We start from the raw sequence: 24119 nt of genomic DNA, 5'->3' as shown, positions 1-24119 counted from the left end.
GTTAATAATTCCAACAGTGTATCCTATCCCAGGTATGACCCAAGTATTCATGATTTTGATGGTGTTTCCACAATGACTTTTATCTTTAAAAGTTTTCTCATTGTTTGGATATATTCTTTACTAACAACCTTTTAAACTTATCCATACTTTTGACTTATCCATCCATCCATTATCCAATGTAAAATGCTCAGACTTGCAGGCTTCATCCTGATGGAACTTGATGGTTTGGCTATTTGGCATTTCAATTCCATTACTGTTTGTGATTTTACCTTTACCTTTATTGGTACAGAGCAGATAAGGAGGAAGAGCTAGTTTGGTGAAGTAGTTAAGGCACCAGGCTAGAAACAAGGAATATGTCAGTTCTAGTCCTGCTTTAGGCACTAAGCCAGCTAGGTGACTTTGGGCCAATCACTCTCTATCAGCCCTAGAAAGAAGGCAATGACAAACAAATTTTGCAAAAAACAACAACCTTGCTTACAAAACCAGAGGGATTTATCTAGGAAGTCACTAAAAGTTAGCACTGAACTGAGGGCACATAAATACTCTCTCTCTCTCTCTCTCTCTCTCTCTCACACACACACACACACACACACACACACAAACAGAGAGAGAGAGAGAGAGAGAGAGAGAGAGAGAGAGAGAGAGAGAGAGAGAGAGAGAGAGAGAGGCATGCTGTTAATGAAAGCTTTACTACTAAAAGAAGAAATGCATGTAAAAAAGTAAGTTTTCAGGCAAGACATAACAGAGACAATAAGATTAGTCCAAATTGAACTTGAATTAAAGCTCCCCTTATTTAAGACAATGATATGGAGTAATTTTTACTGCTTGACATGAGTTCTGCATGTAGTGAGGATTGCCTCCATCCCCACTGGCCTGGAGCAAATGAAAGTAGTAGAAAATGGTACACATATATTATAGGAACTCTACCGCAGCAGGAGACAAAAAAATATATCTAAGTTTCCTTCTCACATGGGATGGTACAGGTACCAACCTGCTTCCATTTACCATGTGTGAAAGAACAAGGTGATCAAGAACAAGCTTTGCAGTCTCTGGGTATGTGGTAGCTAGGTTGCATCTTTGGTATGTACTTCAATGAGCAACAAATCTCACTAGCATGAACTTTCCCCTTTATTGCTTCCATTTGGTTCCTGTCAATCCTAGTGCCACAGATATGGGACTATTTGCATCTTACTTTTTGTAGTCATAAGCAATTTTTTCCCTTTTATTAAATATCATAAACAGAAGGTTTAACTTTTTTAAAAAAAATGTTGTGCTATATTACACCTATTATTTTAGGATGAATAGTTACTTCCTGTTTGCTTTGCAGCCCTCCTGCGCAGCTTACCCATGAGCCAGGGAGAACAAGTTTAATTTATCATTAGCAGTTTATGTGCCCTTTAATTGGAATCAATGTGCTAGCCTAGGCAAATTGTCTATGTAGCCTCCTCTGAAATATCTGCATACCTTAAATGGCATGATAGCTTGTTGAAAGGAGGCAGACAATTTACATTCTACTGGTGTGTTATAAATAAATTATAAGAACAGATTAGAATTATGCATTTACGCCTACTAGTGAGTGTGAGATGCATAATTCACAAGTGGTGAACCCTTAAGAGACTCCTGAATTCCCCAATCACAAGCATGCTGATGAAGGTATATTTTTCAATTCCCACTGCTCTCTGCTTTTGTTATTTTCATACCTTCACTGGCTACTAACTTAGGACATTCCTGATTATTTATTATCCATTAAGGCTGTTAGGCGAATAGTGTCTCTTTTTTAGATCAAGGTTTGTTTGTTTTTTAAAGAAAAAAACTTTCAATATCTCAATAGTTATATTCAATAGCCAAGATTGCAGTGTTGGAAGTAACATGTGAAACTGATTTGTTTCCAGGCTTTTTAAAAAATGGCCAATGTATTCAAGATGCATATATGAATGATGCATTTATGTATATAAGTTATATGCCATTCTGGATAAATATATCTAGAACAAGCCTACTGAAATTAATTAAATTCATATTGGTTGTAACTAACTTTCATTCTATTGATTTCATTGGGCCTACTTTAAATAAGATTTCTAGTATTTCAACTGCTATAAAATTATAAAATTTAAAATGATTTTAATTCCAGAGGAATGAAATATATTTCTTAATATTGTTGCTTTACAGCATATGCATACCTACATAAAAAAATTGCACTCACCCCATGGGTGGCATGTATCTTTCTCAATCTCAGTTCCTCCACCAGAGTCTTGAGAATTTGAGGGTTCTGTGCAGTATCTCAGCTGTTCCTAGCATTGCACTTTTCTGAACAAAGAGTTTTTAAGTTGTTCCTGGGATCTGTTGAAGTCACTCTCCCAGTTTAGGAGTCATAATCCCAAGTCCTCCTATCATTATGGGACACTTTGGCCTTTATTCCCCACACTCTCTCTAATCTGCCTGTCTATCTAGAAGTCCTACAGGAACTTATTCCCATTGTGTAATCAAGAAAATCTTTCACCTAAATCAAAATATTAAATAGGGACTGAAATAATGTACCCCGTCTATTTTAGCAAGAAAGTTACATTAAAAACTAGATGAATCTGCATTATATTTAATATCTTACTGAAAGCATTTTACTCTGGAAGAGATTCAAGAATGAGCTCAGTTGCAAGAGGTGATGGCTATAACTGATTTGAGTTATATGCCAAACTAACTATATAGGTGAGTTTCACTTTTGCTGACTGTAATCCAGCATGGATTGTGACAGGAAAGGAAGAAGAGTTTTAATCAACAAGATGGCTTGGGAATCTTTTTGTTTTGACAGCTGTGCTAGAATTGTAATTATTAACGTGAATTCTACAGAATATTCCCCATGGCAGTCACCTTAAAGACATCAATTTCTTATAGATTTTCTCTATATTTTACAGCTTGTTTCCAACAATGAATTGGCACCCGTATTGGTAGACTGCCACACTGTAAACCTTCTAATAACAGTTGCTTTCCAACTTTACAGCTAACCCAGGTCTCACTGTTTTCTTTCAAAAAGATTGATTGTTCATTTTTTCTCAATAGATGTCATATTTTATTGAACACTGTTCAGCTCCAACTTCCTAGTTGTAAGAGTTATACGTAAGGGATCCCTGGTGTTCTCTAAGCTTGCTTGTTTTCTTGCAGACATTTCATCACCCAAACTAGGGTAATCAGTGCTAGTGATGTTACCTAGTTTGGGTAATGAAATGTCTGCAAGAAAATAAGCAAGTTCAGAGAGCAGCAAGAACCTCTCATGTCAACCCTGAGCTACAAATATTCTCCTTTATTAGTTATACATAAGTTTATACCATAAGACTTCAGTTCAGGCTCTTTGTGTTAATTAATTATGTAAGGAAAATGTGATTTTGAATTAGCTGTATTGACTCTGGCCAATAACACAAGCAGAGTTGAAAACATTTCATCCCTCAAAAAAGAAAATATAATTTAATACTTAATAGAATTAAAGAAAATTTTTTGGATACACTAAAACCCGATGGTATGTTTTATTCTATTCATTTAGTTAAACTGTTTTTGGTAAAAGGAAATTGAATACTATAATATATTCTGATATAAAGTAAAAATTCTATGAATTTTTAGAATTATCTTTGATCAAAAATGTTTACAAATCAGTATTTCCATTGTAAAATGAAATTACTGCATTTTTAGAAGTTACTGGCAATCTTGATTTACTACAAATGACAACTTTCAATTGCAAATGGACTGGGAAAATCAAGATTTACCAGGTATCATTAAGCCCTTATATTATGCTGCATATTTTTATAACAACCTATTCAGAATGTTAATAGTATACTGCAGATGAAGAAACCAGGTTGACATTTTGTAAAAACATCATTACCAAATAATAATTTAGTGAATGCCATTCTCTGCTTGCCCAAATCTACCTTTAGATGGAGAGGATGAAAAAGGTTTGGGAAGAGTTTCAGAATTTAATCTCTCATCCTCATTCTTGCCCCACCCTTAAGTGCTCTCTATAGTTGAAGTCTCCTGATGTCAAAGTGCCAGTTCCAAAAAAAAAAAACAACAATGGAGAAGTGGGGACCAGGGGAGACGTGGTCACAAGGTCTACTTTGGTGCTTCTGACTATACTGTTTATCTCCTACCTAAAAGAAAATTATTTTTAATCAGACATGTATAGCATTGTGCTAAAAAACCCTGAAATGTCTATATTGCTAATTTGGCTATTATTACAACCACATTCTTTCACAGGAGAGAAATTTGAAAACAGTATGTTTCTCTTAAAGTGTAAGCATTATACTCTAAATTTACTTGCTGCCCATCTTGCCACAGGGAACTCTACATAGAGAAGAAGCAAGATCCTAACTTGTGAGGAAGCCCAAGTGGCTGTGGGGACCCCAAGGAGCAGCAAGGGGAGCACAGAGTATCTCAGAGGATGGAAGGAAGCCTTGAGACGCTGAGGCAGGTGGGCTTGTGCCTGCACTAGCCCCTTATGGTCTCTCCCTTAGCCACTCCATGCTCCAGTTAACAAAATAGCAGAGTTGGAAGGGACCTTGGAGGTCTTTTAGTCCAAGCACCTGCTCGGGCATTTCAGACATATAGCATTTCAGACAAATGGTTGTCTAATCTCTTCCTAAAAACCTCCTCTGTTAACAATCTGTGCATTCACTTAACAATTGCATTGAGGAGAGCATGGATGAGGGGGTTGTCCAGTCATATAATTCCCTTAACCATCATCCAGACTTCTGACCGAAATGGGCAAACTCCATCACAGTTGTAACTCAGGGACTAGTTATGTTTGAAATCTTTCATTAGTGTTCAAATATCTTGCTGAAATCATCTGCTAAAATGGTTATTTCTAAAGATCCTAGTTAATCTTGTTGCAGATCCTAAGCTCAAAATCATGGACACTTTTGAGAGGCTTTAATTATGTCCTGAACCTAATGGGGTCATTGTAATGTCACACCTGGATAACCTTTGAAACTTTTTGTCCTTTGTTCAGTTCAGGGTTACATAGCTTTCTTATCTTTATTGCCAGGCTAAGAAGACAATTTTATTTTTTATTTTTTTAATTCCATTTATATCCCGCCCTTCTCCGAAGACTCAGGGCGGCTTACAAGCTTAGCAGTAGCCTTCATTCTATGTATATGCCTGCTTATTAGGGCTTTCACACACACACCAGCGGCATTATTACAAAGTCAGCTTAATTGCCCCCAACAATCTGGGTCCTCATTTTACCTACCTCGGAAGGATGGAAGGCTGAGTCAACCCTGAGCCTGGTGGGATGCGAACCTGCACTAATTGCAGGCAGCTGGTGTTACTTAAGGAGGCATTAGCCCACTGCTCCACCAAGGCTTTAATTTTAACTATTTATATTCATTAAGGTTTTTTAATGAATTATTATCTTGAATAGGTTGTCTGTATAGGTTTTGGTGAAAATGAATTGTTATTGTAATTTAGAAAAAGTAGCATACAAACAACATGATGAAATAGTATAGATATAATTATGTGCTATATTAAGAGCAAATCACCCTGCAACTTGTAAAAATTCCATATTTGGAATCATTAGGAAAGAACTAAAAATAGATTCAATAGCTGAAAATTGATTTAATACTACTACTACTACTACTACTACTACTACTACTACTACTAATAATAATAATAATAATAATAATAATAATACAGAAGTTGGAAGGGACATTGGAGGTCATCTAGTCCAATCCCTTGCTCAGGCAGGAAACCCTATATCATTTCAGACAAATGGCTGTCCAGTCTGTTCTTAAAAACGTCCAGTGTTGGAGCATTCACAGCTTCTGGAGGCAGGTTGTTCTACTGATTAATTGTTCTAACTGTCAGAAAATTTCCCCTTAGTTCTAGGTTGCTTCTCTCTTTGGTTAGTTTCCATCAAGTGCTTCTTGTCTTGCCATCAGGTGCATTGTGGCAACCCCTGAAATATTGGAACACTGCTATCATGTCACCTCTCTTCCTTTTCTTCATTTAACTAGACATACCCAATTCCAGCAACTGTTCCCTATATGTTTTAGCTTCCAGTCCCCTAATCATCCTTGTTGCTCTTCTCTGTACTCTTTCTCAACATCTTTTTACATTGTAGTGATGCAGTATTCCAAGTGTGGCCTTACCAAGGCATTGTAAAGGGGTATTAACACTTCATGTTATCTTGATTCTGTCCTTCTGTTAATGCAGCTTAGCACTGTGTTGGCTTTTTTGTCAGCTGCAGCACACTGCTAGTTCATATTTAAGTGATTGTCCACTAGGACTCTGAGATCCCTCTCACAGTTACTACTATTGAGCAAGGTACTACCTATACTATACCTGTGCATTTGGTTTTTCTTGCCTAAATGTAGAACCCTACTTTTTTCACCATTGAATTTCATTTTGTTAGATAACACCCAATGTTCAAGTCTGTCCAGATCCTCCTGTATTTTAAGCCTGTCTTCTGGAGTGTTGGCTATTCCTGCCAGCTTGGTGTTGTCTGCAAATTTGATGAGTTCCCCATCTATCCCCTCATCCAAATCATTGATGAAGATATTGAAGAGCACTGGGCTTAGAACAGAGACTTGGGTTACCCCAACTGCACACCTCCATGTAGATGCAGTTCCATTGAGGACCACACGCTGAGTATGTCCGGTCAGCCAGCTATGCATCCATTTGGTGGTGATAATGTCTAACCTAACCTAATTGTTTAAATGCTAATTCTACCAGTTATACAAATTGTTGCAGTCCAGAAACTGCTACTCAACCTTGAAAAAAAATCTATGGTGAAACCACAATAGAGTACTGTGCAGTTTTGTCAACACAACTTAAGAATATTACAAAAAATAAAAAGGACAGAAATGCTTATCATGCTAAGACATGATACTGTAGATAAAATCATACAGGGTAAACTCCTGCAAAATTTTTGCCAAGAATAGTCTAGGCCAGGGGTCTGCAAGCTTGACAACTTTAAGACTCATGGACTTCAGCTCCCAGAATTCCTATGCTATGGTGGCTGTGGAATTCTGGGAGCTGAAGTCCATAAGTCTTAAAGTTGTCAAGCTTGCAGACCCCTGGTCTAGGCAATCATCAGGAGTGTGACTTGAAGGCACACACATACACACGCACACATACAAATAAATATAAATATTTGCAAATTAGAACAAGTTCAAAGGAAGATTAATATTGGGATCTGAGCATGCCTCATGAAGACAGGCTGAAGGAATTTGATATGTTTAGTCTAAAGAAAAGATGACTGAAGGCAATTGTGATGTAAATGTTTGGATAAAAGAATATGAGAAGGAAGATGGTTAGGGAATATTTTCCAGTGCCGTGTAAACAGGATGAGGAATAATGGATACAAGCTGCAGTCCACCCTTCCCCCCAATTCTTTTTAAATACAAGGAAAAGCTTCTTAATAATAAGATGTGAACAACAGTGGGATAGAAGTTGTTAGTTCTTCATTTCCAGGAGGTTTTTTTAAGGCAGCCACTTCTTGAGGATGCTTTAATTGCTTTTCCCTACATGTTGCAGTAGGTCAGACTAGATAATCCTTGGGGTCCCTTCCAAGTTCACAGTTCTAGGATTCTTATCTAATCATATCATATCAAGTTTCCTGCTACGGTAGCTTCTGATGAGTTTCAGTTAGTGAACCTGACCAAGTTTAAGAAGAAATTTCATACATTCAAAATCCTTACGGTCAAAATCCAGCACCACTGTAAGCTAAATTTCCACAATAGGGCAATTCTTAACATTTTCTGATATATCATTTCCTGTGTTAATTGATTCACATGATCCTATAAATACTGTCAGTGGCAAGTATGTTAATGCAGAACTTTGCATGAACAAATGGTAGTATAAAATGCAGCTAAAAAACTGTACTTGAAGGATGCCAGCAGTCTAAAGGAGCACATTATGGATATTACAAAAACGGTGACCTATATAGCACAATAATTATTGTTGCTTGGCTGTTAACCCCTGGGCTGTAACTGAGCATTACAGGTGTATCACATAAAATGCACCAGCTGCACTAGGGATTCTACCTGGTCCAGGATGGTAATGAATTATGGCAACACAGCCAGCAAATCTAGGAGAGCCCCAAAAGCAATGCAGTTTATTACTGCCCTAAGATTTAACATTTAACAGTATTCTCCTGCGAGGCATAGGAGGAATAATATTACACATTATATGGAAGTTTCCACTTACTGCTGAAGGACACAAATCAGCCTTGAAGCCATTGGAAGATCTAGTCGTTTGTGTTGAGAACCTGGCTTATTTTTTTTGCTTCTGTTTAAGTCACTAGATCTATGAGACTAAAACGACAGCAACAATCTCTTGTATCAAAGCCTACTTTACTTTGCTTCCCTTTATATTCTTTCTCGTTTTAAAACTGAACATGCCAATCTTAAGACAAAGACATATTCAAATGTTTTAAGAAAAAAAGGTGTCTTTATTTCTTCTTTGTCCCAGTGAAACTCTCTTCAGTGTTAATAATCTGTCACTGAAACTTCTTGTTACGTGTAGTCTTCTGTCTGTGGAGATTCTCAGTCATCCAGGTCATGGTTGTCCCAAAGGTGCTTTTTCAAGAGGCAACTGGAGTTTCTTGTTTTTCTTCAAAGACATTTTGCTTCTCATTCAAGAAGCTTCTTCAGCTCTGGTTGAAGCTTCTTGGATGAGAAGTGAAACATCTTCAAAAAAACCCCCCAGAAAATCCAGTTGCCTCTTGAAAAAGCACCTTTGTGTGTAGTCTTATGATTCACCCAGCTTTTATTTTTTTATTTTACCAAACTATGGTTTAATGTTTTGTTTTAATGGATGGATCTCAAAACCAACCCATTATTTTTTAAAAAGTGGATTAAATGCATGCTTGCTATAGTCATACTTTTGCTTTATTTGCTTTATTTTTTTTGTCTTTAGGAGCAAGAGGATAAAATGACTCTGCATTTTAGACCAAATTGACCTAGCTTATACTTCCCAAAACAACCCCAAACTGAAATTTACTCATTCTCTAAGTTCCTTTCCTTAGTAATTGTTAACATTTGTTCCTCTCATTCCTTAATAATTGCAGAACTTTTCTTAGGATATCTAAGATATCTTTCCTAAAGGTATCTTTTGCCGCACATGTGCTGATATTATGGTTTGATGGGATGGGTGGCTGTTAAAAATATAAGTTTAAATCTGAACCCAAACTGCATTCTAATTTTATTTTAATTATATTTAATCACTGATATACTGGCTGAACACTAGCCTAAAATGTGGTTCCCGAATTTGTCATGTTGTGTGAACGAACTATCTGGTTGACTTATCAAACTATTGTTCAATAAACCAAATTAGCATGCTGTGCAGAAACAGCCGCTTTGGCAAAAAGTTCTTTAACTGAACACAGTCTCTTAAAAACAGTCACCCCCCGTTACCCCCCGTTGATAGGGCTCGCAACCTGGGCGTCCTCCTGGACTCACGGCTCAATTTTGAAGACCACATAGGAGCCATGACCAGGGGGGCTTTTGCACAGGTTCGCCTGGTGCGCCAGTTGCGTCCCTATCTGGACTGAGACGCCCTACGCACAGTTACTCATGCGCTTGTTACCTCCCGTTTGGACTACTGTAACGCTCTCTACATGGGGCTGCCCTTGAAGACCACTCGGAGGCTTCAACTGGTGCAGAATGCGGCCGCGCGAGTTGTAATGGGGGTCTCCCGATACTCCCATGTAACACCTCTACTCTGTGAGCTGCATTGGCTTCCGGTTGCCCTCCGGGTGAAATTCAAGGTGCTGGTTATTACCTATAAAGCCCTACATGGCCTGGGTCTGGGCTATTTGAGGGAACACCTGCTGCCGGCATCAAACGCCCTTCGCCCAGTGCGCTCCCACAGGGAGGGTCTGCTCAGGGTGCCGCCGGTGAGAGATTGCCGGTGGGTGACACCCAGGGATAGGGCCTTCTCAGTGGGAGCGCCTGCCCTCTGGAACCAGCTGCCGGTGGAGCTGAGGACTGCCCCCGACCTCCGATCATTCCGCCGGGGCCTGAAGACCTGGCTCTTTGAGCTCTCAGGCCCAGGCTGAGGAGAAATTTTTAATTGGGGTTTTAAGTATACAGGGTCAATTTAATATTTTTTAATTTGGTTTTTTAACTTTTGTATGGTGGATTTTTTAATTCCCTGTAAACCGCCCTGAGTCCTCAGGGAATAGGGCGGTATATAAATGTAACCAAATAAATAAATAAATAAATAAATAAATAAATAAATAAATAAATAAATAAATAAATAAAATCATTTCTTTAAAAATATTACAGTCTGTCCTAAATCTGACTCATAAATGTTTTGCATGGAAAGCTGCTGTTTGAAAAACATAATATAGCCCAACTGAGAATAATGTTGTAGAAAAATTCATTGTAAATCTTCTCTAATCTTTTAAATGATTCTAAATTTTTGAAATCCAAATTATCAAAAAGTTATAGTGTGAACTGCTGGTTTAATTTTCTTTCTTATGCATCTCTGCCTGTTTACAGAAAGCATTATAATATATTAAGTTCCTTTGGCTTCCTATTATGTTCCATTATAATTACATTAAACTGCATCTCAGATTCCAAAACTGTTAGCATTTTATGGGACAGATAAACTCATAATCCTTATATAGCCTTGCCATATACATTTGGTCCTAGTTAAAGATGATGCATTACAAAAAATAAAGACTAGTGCAGAAGCACTCAAATTAAGTGAACGTAAATTGAACATTAGATTAAGTAAGACATAAATTTAATCCTTCCAGATGGGTATCTTGAAATAGCAGAGAAAAGAGTTCATTACTGTTCTATTGATACCATTATTGCAAATACTAAATTCCCTTATTGGAGATCCTCAGTATAAATGCAGGTTCAGATTGCTGGCATTGATTTCTTCTTATGCCATTCCAAAGAAATGCATGTGGTGGTATATAAATATACATCTGGATTCATAATTTAAGAATAGTGTTATTATTTAATCACCCCAGTAAAGTACATTGTGACACAAACTGTGCAGACATAAGCAGAAAAAAAACAGTGAGTCAAGAGAAAACAAGATCATCTTCCTGATGAAAGTGAAAGTGCTGTGTTTTATAGCTTAAAAAGAAACATAGCATAACCTGACAATCTTATTTTTGATAAAGGGGGTCTTTGGTGCTCTCTGAACTTGGCTGTTTTCTTGCAGATGTTTCATTAGCCAAGCTAGGTAGCATCATCAGTGCTAGTAAGGAGTGTGGTTTGCTATCAGTTTATATTCTGGTGTCTTGTGCTATATCAGTGTCAGTGAGGGTGGTCTTAGAGGTTCTTTAGTTGGCTGTTTAATGTTGGCTTGTTTGGCAGTTTCTTGATTGGGGTGTTGTTCATTTGATTGTTGGTTTGAATATAGCTAGGGTTGCATATAGTTAATCAGTGGCATTTTGCAAAAAAAGTGGCATCAATATCTCTAATAATCTGCAAATCTAGGAATTAACTAACTGATTAACTTTAGCAGGGTTGCCAGCCCAAACTGCAAAAAACATTTCCCATAGCCTTCAAGACTTTTAGCTCCAATCTATCTCCTGGAAAGAGTTTCAACCCTACAGAGATGGAATACAGCAAACGATCCAAGTTTTGATATGATCATGGAATAATAATAATAATAATAATAATAATAATAATAATAATAATAATAATAATAATAATAATAATAATAATAATAATAATAATAAGAAGTTGGAAGGGACCTTGGAGGTCATCTAGTCCAACCCCCTGCTCAGGCAGGAAACACTATACCATTTCAGAGAAGTGGCTGGCCAGTCTCTTCTTAAAAACTTCCAGTGATGGAGCATTCACCACTTCTGGAGGCAGGTTGTTCCACTGGTTAATTGTTCTAACTGTCAGGAAGTTTCTCCTTAGTTCTAGGTTGCTTCTCTCCTTGACTAGTTTCCATCCATTGCTTCCTGTCCTGCTTTCAGGTGCTTTGGAGAATAGCTTGACTCCCTCTTCTTTGTGGCAGCCCCTGAGATATTGGAACACTGCTATCATGTCACTCCTCACCCTTCTCTTCATTAAACTACACATACCCAATTCTAGCAACCATTCCCTATATGTTTTAGCCTCCAGTCCCCCAATCATCTTTGTTGCTCTTCTTTGTACTCTTTCTAGAGTCTCAACATCTTTTTTACATTGTGGTGACCAAAACTGGATGCAGTATTCCAGGTATGGCCTTACCAAGGCATTGTAAAGTGGTATTAGTACTTCACGTGATGTTGATTCTATCCCTCTGTTAATGCAGCCTAGTACTGTGTTGGCTTTTTTGGCAGCTGCAGCACACTGCTGGCTCATATTTAAGTGATTGTCCACTAGGACTCTGAGATCTCTCTCACAGTTGCTACTATTGAGCAAGGTACCACCTATACTATACCTGTGCATTTGATTTTTCCTGCCTAAATGTAGAACCTTACTTTTTTCACAATTGAATTTCATTTTGTTAGATAGTGCCCAGTGTTCGAGTCTGTCTAGATCCTCCTGTATCTTAAGCCTATCTTTTGGAGTATTGGCTATTGGCTAATCAATAATATCCCTTCCTACTGTCCCTTCAAGTAGAGAAAATTAAGACCAAAATTCATTCACCCATAAGTCCAAACAAGAAATGAATTGAAGAAGATCCACGAAATGATGAGTTGTATCTGTGACACAAGAAATTATCAGAACTAAATGCTTTGTGGTTTTAAGCACTACATCTGAAATTTAGGCAAGAAGATCAGTAGACAGTAGAATGGAGAACCCACCAACAAAACCTATTCCTGCCTCTGCACCTCATCAAGTACAGAGATTCAAATATGGCAAATTGGATTGGATCTGACAAGGAAAATACAACTCTGACTATAGGCATTATTATTATTTTAAATAAAAAAAATTATAGCCAACATTGTTTCTATATTTGTAGAAATATGGGGCAGAAGGCACATGAACATGCACAAACAGAAAAGATTGATGGGGGTCTTACAAAGAAGAAGATAAATGATTGTACAAGAATATAGGAAAACCTGGAGGGGGGAATATTAATTGCATCTATACATTTGATAAATATTTATTTTTTCCAGAAGAAAAATGCATACTAGTTTAAACTGTCATTATGTGACCCTATATCCTATTTCTCATATTATTAGCAATACATAATGTGGTAGTTTATATTCAAAAATAAAACCAAAATGTATATACCTCATGTATTTATCTAGAAATAAACCAAGGTTACTATGGTTACTGAAAATCCATTACCTTTGAATACAGAATGAAAAAGTTTGACTTAAAGTGTGCACTATTTATTATGGTACACATCAAGAGCCTTCAGGGGGTTCTCTAACTGGACTCATTTTTCAGTGTCAGGAGTGACCCACAACACTAGTAGCTTATGGGATGTGCCTGGCAAGGTATTTTAACTGAATGAATTGTAAAATGTACCATATCAACTATAAATGCAGAAATGCTATATGTATAAAGACTTGCATGAGTAGAACATGAGCTGCATCTTGTCCAACAAACTAAATTGTGGTCAGTTTGGGACCAATCAAATAAAGTGGGATACTAAATTAGGGCAACTAACCAAATTAAGCTAGAAGCAACTTTCTGTGTTGTTGGATGGAGGAAGGAGAGTTGTTTGAGCAGATGCCAACAGCAGACACCAGCATCACTATCTAGCACATATCAGCAGCTGCCAAAAAAACAACTCCTTGGCAAGATTCAAGGCAGATGCTTGCTTTGGTCCAGGTGCCTGAGTTGGTGATCCAAGGGAGCACCAAGGAAAATTAAAAACTGAATCAGTTGCTACCCCTAGGTAACCTCCTGGCTGGAAGCCATAATTGTGGAAATATTCTGCTGAAGAGCCAGCCATGCTAATACCATCATTTAGTTTGCCTAGATTCTTGTAATAAAAATGCATTCTACTGCCAAGATTTCAAAGGTCTGATCAACTTAACCTTGCCTGTCTCATGTATGTAAAGCAAGTTTAATTTCCTTTGTGATTCAGTATTTAGTCACTTGACAAAACAATAATGAAACTCTCACCTCATACCACTCTGGCTGCTTAATCTCTATTGCTAACTCAATTTTGAATGCTCTGCAAGGATTTTAGAAGAATTTCTGAATTTTCATGAGATTAAAATGTAGAGTATAATCCAGTTAGGCTGTAGTCTGAAGCTTTAAGCATATTTATCACACACACAAACATATACAGAATCATATTGTTAACTGCTTAAAAATTTAGAATGCTTAGTTTCAAATTTATTTTTTTTTTCTGTATGAAAAGCATTGTGATAATAGTTCCTCTGATTGGCTGTTACAAACAAATCTTTGCCAAATGATCTCAAGTAGATTGCTCCAATTCCAAAAGGAGTTTGATTATTTCAGGTCATGTTTTAACTCAAAAGAACTGCTATGTCACAGGATAAACAGGAATAAAACTGCAATCTATTGAAATCGGGAAATAAGAGTTTTTGTGAAACTGATTTACTCTGTAATAATCTGTGGATTTTCTCTGATTCTGTATTTTGGAAATACTACATGCCTACAGTTATATTGCCAAGGCCTGAGTGACTTGTAGATGTTAAGAATCCTGCATCCTACATTCACCACACATCACCTGCAAATACAGCTGGCATGTATCCATGACTTTCCATCCCTCCTACGGAATGCTTAAACTTTTCTGCTTCAGCTTTCTCCTTATCAGAAAAGAGTGAGCAAAGAAGAGCATGTTGGAACAAGAAAGGCAACAGTACTGTATATTAGCATCCAGAATGTATGATGGTGTGGACTCCTCAACCTCTGAAATCTTGCTGGATTCATTGATGATTATTCTGTAGTTATGCTCTCTGGTCAAATTCTTAAACACTTTAAAATAACTTTAAAGAAGACTGTCTTAAAACAGTGTATATTTTATGAATTTTACTAGCATTAACAACACAGGCTATATATTTGGGTATTTATATAGTCGTATAGCTACATGAAGGGACATGGTGGCTCAGTGCGTTAGGACGCTGAGCTTGTTGGCCAGATGGTCGGCAGTTTGGTGGGTCAAATCCCAAGTGCTGCATAACAGAGTGAGCACCTGTTACTCGTCCCAGCTTCTTCCAAACTAGCAGTTCAAAAGCACGTAAAAATGCAAGTAGAAAAATAGGGACCACTACGGTGGGAAGGTAACAGCGTTCCGTGTGCCTTTGGTGTCTAGTCATGCCAGCCACATGACCACGGAGATGTCCTCGGACAAGCACTGGCTCTTCGGGTTTGAAATGGAGATGAGCACCGGCCCCTAGAGTTGGAAACGACTAGCACGCATGTGCGGGGGAACCTTTACCTTTACCTTAATGTCTCTTAACTTTTTTTAAAAAGTCTAAATGCATGTGGTAGTGGAAGTTTTTGAACTGCAGTCCATACATGCATAGTTAATAACACATATGATATACACCAGACTGATGTAACAGTTAATATTGAGGTTCTTTAAGCTGTAAGGCTTCTAGTGGGCAAAACACAGAGAAAATGACTGCCTACAAAGATTATATAAGCTGTATTATTGGTTTCAGGGAAATTGATAAGATACTGGAGCGCTTAAATGCTCCAGTAAGTTAAAACTGTGAATTTTGGTATGATTTGATCATTCCAACATCATTTTATGATGTCATTATAGCTTATGTTGATTCTATTTATTATTTGATATTTTTTATAGTTTGTTAATTCTTATAATGTTATGAATTATATACTGTTGCTGTAAGCCAGTTAAAGTCAGCTGACTGAAGAATTTGTACTAAAAGTATTTTTAAAAAACACACAAGTAAATGTGCGTTGAGTAGAACTTAACTTGAAAAAAATAGTTGTGATAAAATGAATTGTTTTACAGCATAACAGAAATATCGTGGACTAATAAGGCTGTTTTTAAAGGAACAGGACTAGAATATGATAACTACTGGAAACCATAAATGGAATATTTGGTTGGCCTCCATTTGTCATGTATGTATATATTGCTCTTTGTTGGGTTGTAGGGGTTCTTTGAACTTGGTTTTTCATTTGGCAGATATTTCATTACCTCCCTAGGTAACATCTGATGTTAGAAAATTGAGATGTATTGGCTACTTATAGAACATACCTACCAGGCTTATATGAAACTGGGAAGGGTGCACTGCTGGATGCTCTTTTTTATGAGACTGACATATCATATACCCCACAATTTCATAGAAAAGTATATATCCATCCAACCAACAACATCAGAATCACTCTAGGTAGCCAACCCTATGTACGTCTACTCTGAAATAAAGCTGATTGAATTCAGTCGGGCTCATGTGTGATTGAACTACAATATTAATGAATTTCAGAATCACTGTCTGCCTAAACCAGTAATGAACTCATTAATTCAAGTTGAGTTTGTAATACCTAAATGCATTTTTTTTTAAAAAAACCTCTGGACCCTATCTTTGTTTAGTGATGTTGCTTAAGCAATCATGAATGCTCTGCATATTTGCTTTAATACAGCTACCAAGAGCTTAATACACACAGTGGCATCACACAAATTACACAATTATCTGCATCGATTGTCTCATGATCTTGATGGAAGTACATAAATTCTGCCATTTTAGTGATGGCATGATGCATGTGTCACCTTTTGCCTCCTTTCTCCCTCATAGATGGCTCCCTAGATGGCTATTGCATGCCCTGACAATTTAAATAAGCATCTTACTTGGACATATAATGGAGTTATAAAAAAGGCCTTTACAGAGCATGCAATAAAATGATGGAGAATGGAGTACTCATTTCCAAGATTCTTCATAGTTGGCTATGATCTTTTCCAGGAAAATTAGTTCTAAATTCTCTGGTTTTTCTTTTCATTTTCTGCCATTACTTTACTAGACTACTTACAGGAGCAGGGAGTGGGGGAGAGGCTTTTAAAGGTTTTTGATTACTGAGTTTCCTCTTAAGTATATGTGATAGGGAATACTTATAGTCTTACTAACACATGTATACTTATCACTAAATGACTGCTAAAAGGGAAATATAATCCTTTTATCTTTTAATTTCTCACATTAATATATCATATTTAAGTTAGTCTGTATAAATCGTTTACTAATCAAAAAGGAAAAAAAGGATTGCTAGATGAGAATTGCTTTTAAATCTGACAAAAGCAAATCCTTCATTTTTTACTTAATATGTGAAAACAGTGGCTTAATATGTGCCGTACTTGACCCATCTGAAGTTTAATTCCAAAGGGATAATCAGGCAAACCTAAGTGAAAGTCTATATGGTAATATCAGATGGTTACAACTCACCTTTGACAATAAGCTTGGTTTCATTTCCAATATAAATTTGTTGAGCATCCATATATAAAATATACTGTGTTATGATGCCATTTGGTGCTTTTGGAGGAGTCCAACTCAACCATACAGATGTGGGGAATGAAACAGTTATGGGTGGCTGGACATTTTGTGGAGCTGTAAAAAGAAATAATAAATGAATGAATGAATGATAGCTTCGTATGTTTTAGAACCACATAGTTTAGTGGTTTTACCTTGGTATGTATCTATGTATTTCAAAATATAAAAACAACTATCTTTTTGGGGGGAGGGAGGATATCTTTGATTCAATGTCAGTTTCTGGTGATTGCCTTGACAGCTCCCTGCAGTTTTCTTGGCAACATTTTCAAAAGTAGTATACTATTGCTTCTTTCCATGGACTGAGAGAAGGTGACTGACCTAAAGTCATTCTTTTTTCATTTTTTTTCTTTTAATCCCATTTATATCCCGCCCTTCTCTGAAGACTCAGGGCAGCTTACAATCTAAAGCACAAATCAATGTGCTTAGCAATAGCCTTCATTCTATGTATATGCCTGCTTATTAGGGCTTTTGCCCCCCCCCCCAGCGGCATTATTACAAAGTCAGCTTATTGCCCCCAACAGTCTGGGTCCTCATTTCACCTACCTCGGAAGGATGGAAGGCTGAGTCAACCTTGAGCCTGGTGGGACTCGAACCTGCACTAATTGCAGGCAGCTGGTGTTACTTAAGCAGGCATTAGCCCACTGCTCCACCAAGGCTTGTGGAGCAGCTTTGTGCCTAAGGTAGGATTAGAAGTCCTGGTCTCCTGGCTTCTAGTTTTCTACCTTAACAATTAAACCAAACTGGCTCTCAACTTCTATTTAAACCGCACTTAAAAATGAATTCTGTTTTTCTAATTTGACCAGTGTACAAAGCACTGTGTGAGAAATAATACAATGTGCAGAGTTATAATGAAATGCATGCACATGCTATAGAAAGAAGACAATCTGTCAAAAGTCAAAGCTGAATTCACTGAACTTGGTGATATCTTTTGCATTCTCCCAGTATGGGTTAACTTGGTGAATTTCAGGAGACAATTTGATCATTCTCAAGTTTTCTGCATAGCAGCCAATATTGGTTAGCAATGTGCATGCTAAATGATAAATGGGGAATTGACAGCTGAAATATATGATTGTTGTCAGACTTATGATATTTTTACTATACATGCAATATAAGCATCTCCAAACAGAAACTGCTTGCATTGACTTGTGTCCAACACTTTGCACGAGTAACATTTACTTTCTCAATGATTTTATACATAGCATAGCATAGTATAGCATAGCATAGCATAGCATAGCACAGCACAGCACAGCACAAGACAACACAATACAACACAACATAACATAGTTTGCATGAATATATTTTCTCAATCACTTATAGAATGCCTGGTTTGAATATATCAATCATGTGAAAGGAAATAAAAGCTTTTATATTTTAGAAAATCTGACTCCAAATATAGTTAAGTTTGATTATATTTGCATATTTATATATTAGCTTTTTTCACAGCGATCCACAAATACTCTAATTCATAAGCATTAGGTTATCAATTTATTGATGTACCTAAGAGGGCATTTAGAATACTTTTGGAGATGCTAACTGAATTTAGAAATTTAAAATAGAACTTATCTGAATAGATAGCAATAACACTTAGACTTCTATATTGCTTCACAGTACTTTATAGCCCTCTCTTAGTGGTTTACAGAGTCTGCATATTGCCCCCAACAATCTGGGTCCTCATTTTAGCGACCTCAGAAGAATGAAAGGATGAGTCAACCTTGAGCCAGTGAGACTCGAACTGCCAAACTGCTAGCAGCCAGGAGTCAGCAGAAGTAGCCTGCAGTGCTGCATTCTAACCACTGCACCACCTAACTGCGCTCAGATAATTTAAGGGCACAACAATGATGAAAACTGTAAACTTGAATGCATTTGGGTCAATATAAAAGGGACAAAAAATGACATTGCCATAGGTGTATACTACCCAACCAAACAGTGAAAATAGATGAACTTTTTGCTAGTCACCTAACTAAGGTATGTAGGAAGCACATCACAATAATAATGGGGGACTTTAACTACCCTGACATCAACTGGGAGACAAATTCTGCACCAAGTGGAAGATCTAACAGATTCCTGACAAAACTAGCAGACAACTTTGTCACCCAAAAAGTAGAGAAGGGAACTAGGGGATTAGCCATTTTGGATCAAATTCTCACTAACAGAGATGAAACAATAGAAGGTGTTGAAGCCACAGAAACCTTGGGAGGAAGTGATCATGTAATATTGGAATTCAACATTATGGAAGCACAAGTAATAGAATACAGTCAAACTAGAATCTTGGACTTTAAAAGAGCTAATTTCAATAAACTTAAAGAGAGCTTGGGAAGAATTCCATGGATGAGAATCCTCAAGGGGAAAACAACTCAAGAAGCTTGGGAAATTTTGAAAAGTGAGATAATAAAAATTCAGTTTAGCACAACACCAACAAAGAGGAAAAATAACAGCTCTCAAAAGAAACCAGCATGGCTGCATAAAGAACTCTCTGATAAACTGAAAGATAAAAAGGACAAGTATAAGAAGTGGAAAGAGGGGCACATAAATAAGGCAGAATATCAGCAAATAGCCCGTGCCTGCAAAGATGAAGTGAGGGAAGCTAAGGCTCAAAATGAACTAATGCTTGCGACCAAAGTCAACAATAATAAAAAAGCTTCTTTCAACATGTAAAAAACAAAGAAAAGTTAAAGAAATGATTGGTCCATTAGTGGGTGAAAGTGGCAAGAAGGTGACAAGCAACAGGGAGAAAGCAGAACTATTTAACTCATTTTTTGCATCTGTCTTTACACAAAGGGAGAAAACAGACCAACCTATCAAAAATAGTGCCATAAAAGCAGAATAGAAACACAAGTTAAGATCGGCAAGAAAATGGTAAGTGAGCACCTGTCCAGCCTAGACAAGTTCAAATCACCAGGACCAGATGGATTACACCCCAAGGTTCTCAAGGAACTGCCAGATGTGATGTCAGAACCACTGAACTATATTTTTCAAAGATCCTGTAGCACTGGGGAACTACCAGAGGACTGGAAAAGACCTGATGTAGTTCCCATCTTCAAAAAAGGGAAAAAATGGATCCAGGAAATTACAGACCTATCAGCCTGACCTCAATACCTGGGAAGATTCTGAAAAGATAATCAAACAACAAATCAGCGAGCACCTAGAGGCAAACAAAGTTATTACTAAAAGCCAACATGGGTTTGTCAAAAACAGATCATGCCAGACAAATCTTATTGCATTCTTTGACCAAGTAACAAAATTAGTGGAACAGAGGAATGCTGTAGATATAATTTACTTGGACTTCAGTAAGGCATTTTATAAAGTAGATCATAAACTACTACTTGATAGGATAGAAAAATATGGGTTAGACAGCATCACCACCAGATGGATTCGTAGCTGGCTGACCAGCCGTACTCAGCATGTGGTCCTCAATGGAACTGTATCTACATGGAGGGAAGTGTGCAATGGGGTGCTCCAGGGCTCTGTTCTGGACCAAGTGCTCTTCAACATCTTCATCAACTATTTGGACGAGGGGATGGATGGGGAACTCATCAAATTTGCAGATGACAGCAAGCTGGAAGGAATAGCCAACACTCCAGAAAATACGCTTAAGATACAGGAGGATCTGGACAGACTTGAGCATTGGGTGTTATCTAACAAAATGAAATTCCAGTGCTTTTTTTGTAAAAGAAAAAGGTGCCGGAACTCACACACGTCATACAACCTGCCTTGCCTACCTTACAAGGTTCCATCCAAAAAAGGTGCCAGAACTCCGTTCTGAGCGTTCTATGAGAAAAAAAGCCCTGTGAAATTCAATGGTGAAAAAAGTAGGGTTCTACATTTAGGCAAGAAAAACCAAATGCACCGGTATAGTATAGGTAGTACCTTGTTCAATAGTAGTAACTGTGTGAGGGATCTCAGAGTCCTAGCGGACAATCACTTAAATATGAACTAGCAGTGTGCTGCAGCTGACAAAAAAGCCAACACAGTGCTAAGCTGCATTAACAGAGGAATAGAATCAAGATCACATGAAGTATTAATACCACTTTACAATGCCTTGGTAAGGCGACACTTGGAATACTGCATCCAGTTTTGGTCAACTCGATGTAAAAAAGATGTTGAGACTCTGGAAAGAGTACAGAGAAGAGCAACAAAGATGATTAGAGGTCTGGAAGCTAAAACAAATAGGGAACAGTTGCTGGAATTGGGTATGTCTAGTTTAATGAAGAGAAGGACTAGGGGTGACATGATAGCAGTGTTCCAATATCTCAGGGGCTGCCACAAAGAAGAGGGAGGCAAGTTATTCTCCAAAGCACCCGAAGGCAGGACAAGAAGCAACAGATGAAAACTAATCAAGGAGAGAAGCAACCTAGAACGAAGTAGAAACTTCCTGACAGTTAGAACAAGTAACCAGTGGAACAACCTGCCTCCAGAAGCTGTGAATGCTCCAACACTGGAAGTTTTTAAGAAGAGACTGGCCAGCCATTTGTCCAAAATGGTATAGGGTTCCTGCCTGAGCAGGGGGTTGGACTAGATGACCTCCAAGTTCCCTCCCAACTTTACTATTATGATTCTGATTAAGGGTACATTTTGAAGTAGAAAAGCAAACTTTAAATTACATCTGGGAAGAGATCACAAAGATACTCATAAAACCAAAACTTTTTACAAATAGCTCTCTCCTCCATTCATGTTAAACTAGAAATGTGTGAAGATCATCTGTCTCAAACTCCAACGTAGACATTTACAGCTATTTAGTTCCACATGGTGTATCATATTTCCAAATGCTGAAAAACTCACATTTAGCTAAATGAAAATGCAAGAAATAGTTATTTCAGAGATGCTGGTTCCTAATAAGTTAAATGACTAATTAACAGCTAAGTACATCAACTGTTTGGTTCATATTTTTCTGGAATATACTGTTTCAAATTATGTATTATTTTGTATAAAGTCTATGAACTTACAGTGACATATACCACTATTGAGAAAAGGCTAACATAGTATATTTATTGGATTCATAACTTGTGAAATTGATAATCAGACCATGGGGGCATGAAAGAACATTGGGACAACTAAGCTATAGATTGGGGGCTTGGTAAGAGAATCACTTGGCCTCTAGAGCAACTTGGATTTTTCTAAGTTTTCCAGTCAGACAGAAGTTACTGGGATTACCTGGTACAAGATCTGGAGTTACTAGGTAAAAGGTAACGGTAGTCATTTCCAACTCTAGGGGCTGGTGCTCATCTCCGTTTCAAAGCCGAAGAGCCAGCGCTTGTCCGAGGACGTCTCCATGGTCATGTGGCTGGCATGACTAGACGCCAAAGGCGCACGGAACACTGTTACCTTCCCACCGTAGTGGTCCCTATTTTTCTACTTGCATTTTTACGTGCTTTCGAACTGCTAGGTTGGCAGAAGCTCACTCAGTTACGCGGCACTCGGGATTTGACCCGCCAAATTGCCGACCTTCTGATCGACAAGGTCAGCGTCCTAACCCACTGAGCCACCACGTCCCTCTGGAGTTACTAATGCTCACCTAAATGGCTATATGAATGCCATCTAAACTTATAGCAGGTCTTATGCTTCATGTGTATGAAATAAACTAGTAAGTCTTTTGAACTTTAATCTTTGCCTGAGTTAATATTTCCGTCTTGCTTGTAAGCATGGTCACTTGTTCAGGCTAAAGGTTCCCTATTGATTTGAGCTGGAGTTAAAGTCTGAACTAATTAATTCTGATTTAGATGAAAAGAGGATGACAAAATTTATGGAACAGCCATGCATAAATCTGCTCTGGGCCTTCGATACCTCTGTGAAAAGGACTCTACCTATTCCCATATAGTCCCATGAGTTTGGGTTTTCCTGTAGCCAAGAAATATTTACCAATGAACCACAAATTTGGGGGTTCCTTTATTAACCAAGAGTCTTGGTGGAGCAGTGGGCTAATGCCTCCTTAAGTAACACCAGCTGCCTGCAATTAGTGCAGGTTCGTATCCCACTAGGCTCAAGGTTGACTCAGCCTTCCATCCTTCCGAGGTAGGTAAAATGAGGACCCAGATTGTTGCGGGCAATTAAGCTGACTTTGTAATAATGCCGCTTGGGGTGTGTGTGAAAGCCCTAATAAGCAGGCATATATATAGAATGAAGGCTACTGCTAAGCTTGTAAGCCGCCCTGAGTCTTCGGAGAAGGGCGGGATATAAATGGAATTTAAAAAAAATGGAATTAAAAAAACAACACACCAGAGTGTGAGAAGAAAGTGGAGGTTTCTATTCTGTCATGCGGTTATTTCCTTTTCCCTGAACTGAGATAAAGATGATAGGAAGGGATGTGTTTCTCTTTTTTTGAACATCTATATTTATTCAATATTGTATCAGTTATCAAGCAATCATTTAGACATTCAGACTGAATTGTGTGATAGCCGAACACATAACAAATTTAATATGAATTAAAAAAAATAACTTTTGAAATTGACACATGGTTAATGAGTTTTACCTGATCCTGATAAAGATCATTCTCTAAAAGACAGATCCTTCTGTTCTATCTAAACTTTTAATCCATATTTTAGTTATTTATTTATCAAATTCAGGTACTGCCCATGCCAGTCTCAAAGTGACTCTGAGTGAAATGACCAAATTAATGTTATTTCCTGAGAAAAGCTGTGGATTTAGATTGGCATGGATTTAAAAACTGGCTTGTGTCATGTCCTTTTGTGCTTCATGTAAACGTCCTGCAATTTTTTTGAGAACTCCACATTACTCAATACATAGAAGTTAT

The 24119-nt window shown here is 37.6% G+C and overlaps 1 protein-coding gene across 1 annotated transcript in view; it reads right to left on the bottom strand.

Annotated features, from left to right (window-relative positions):
• Positions 1-24119, bottom strand: part of USH2A (usherin) — a gene marked incomplete at both ends in the record, with an annotated part of 509528 nt that overhangs the window by 280935 nt on the left and 204474 nt on the right. Inside the window, one exon of the mRNA XM_083377756.1 lies at positions 17267-17428. Within this exon, the coding sequence (XP_083233882.1) occupies positions 17267-17428 (162 nt within the window). The remainder of the gene's footprint in view (positions 1-17266; positions 17429-24119) is intronic.

This window comes from Vipera ursinii, assembly GCF_947247035.1.
Source record: "Vipera ursinii genome assembly, chromosome: 1".
NCBI lineage: Eukaryota > Metazoa > Chordata > Lepidosauria > Squamata > Viperidae > Vipera > Vipera ursinii.
This window is presented reverse-complemented; position numbering and strand designations above follow the sequence as displayed.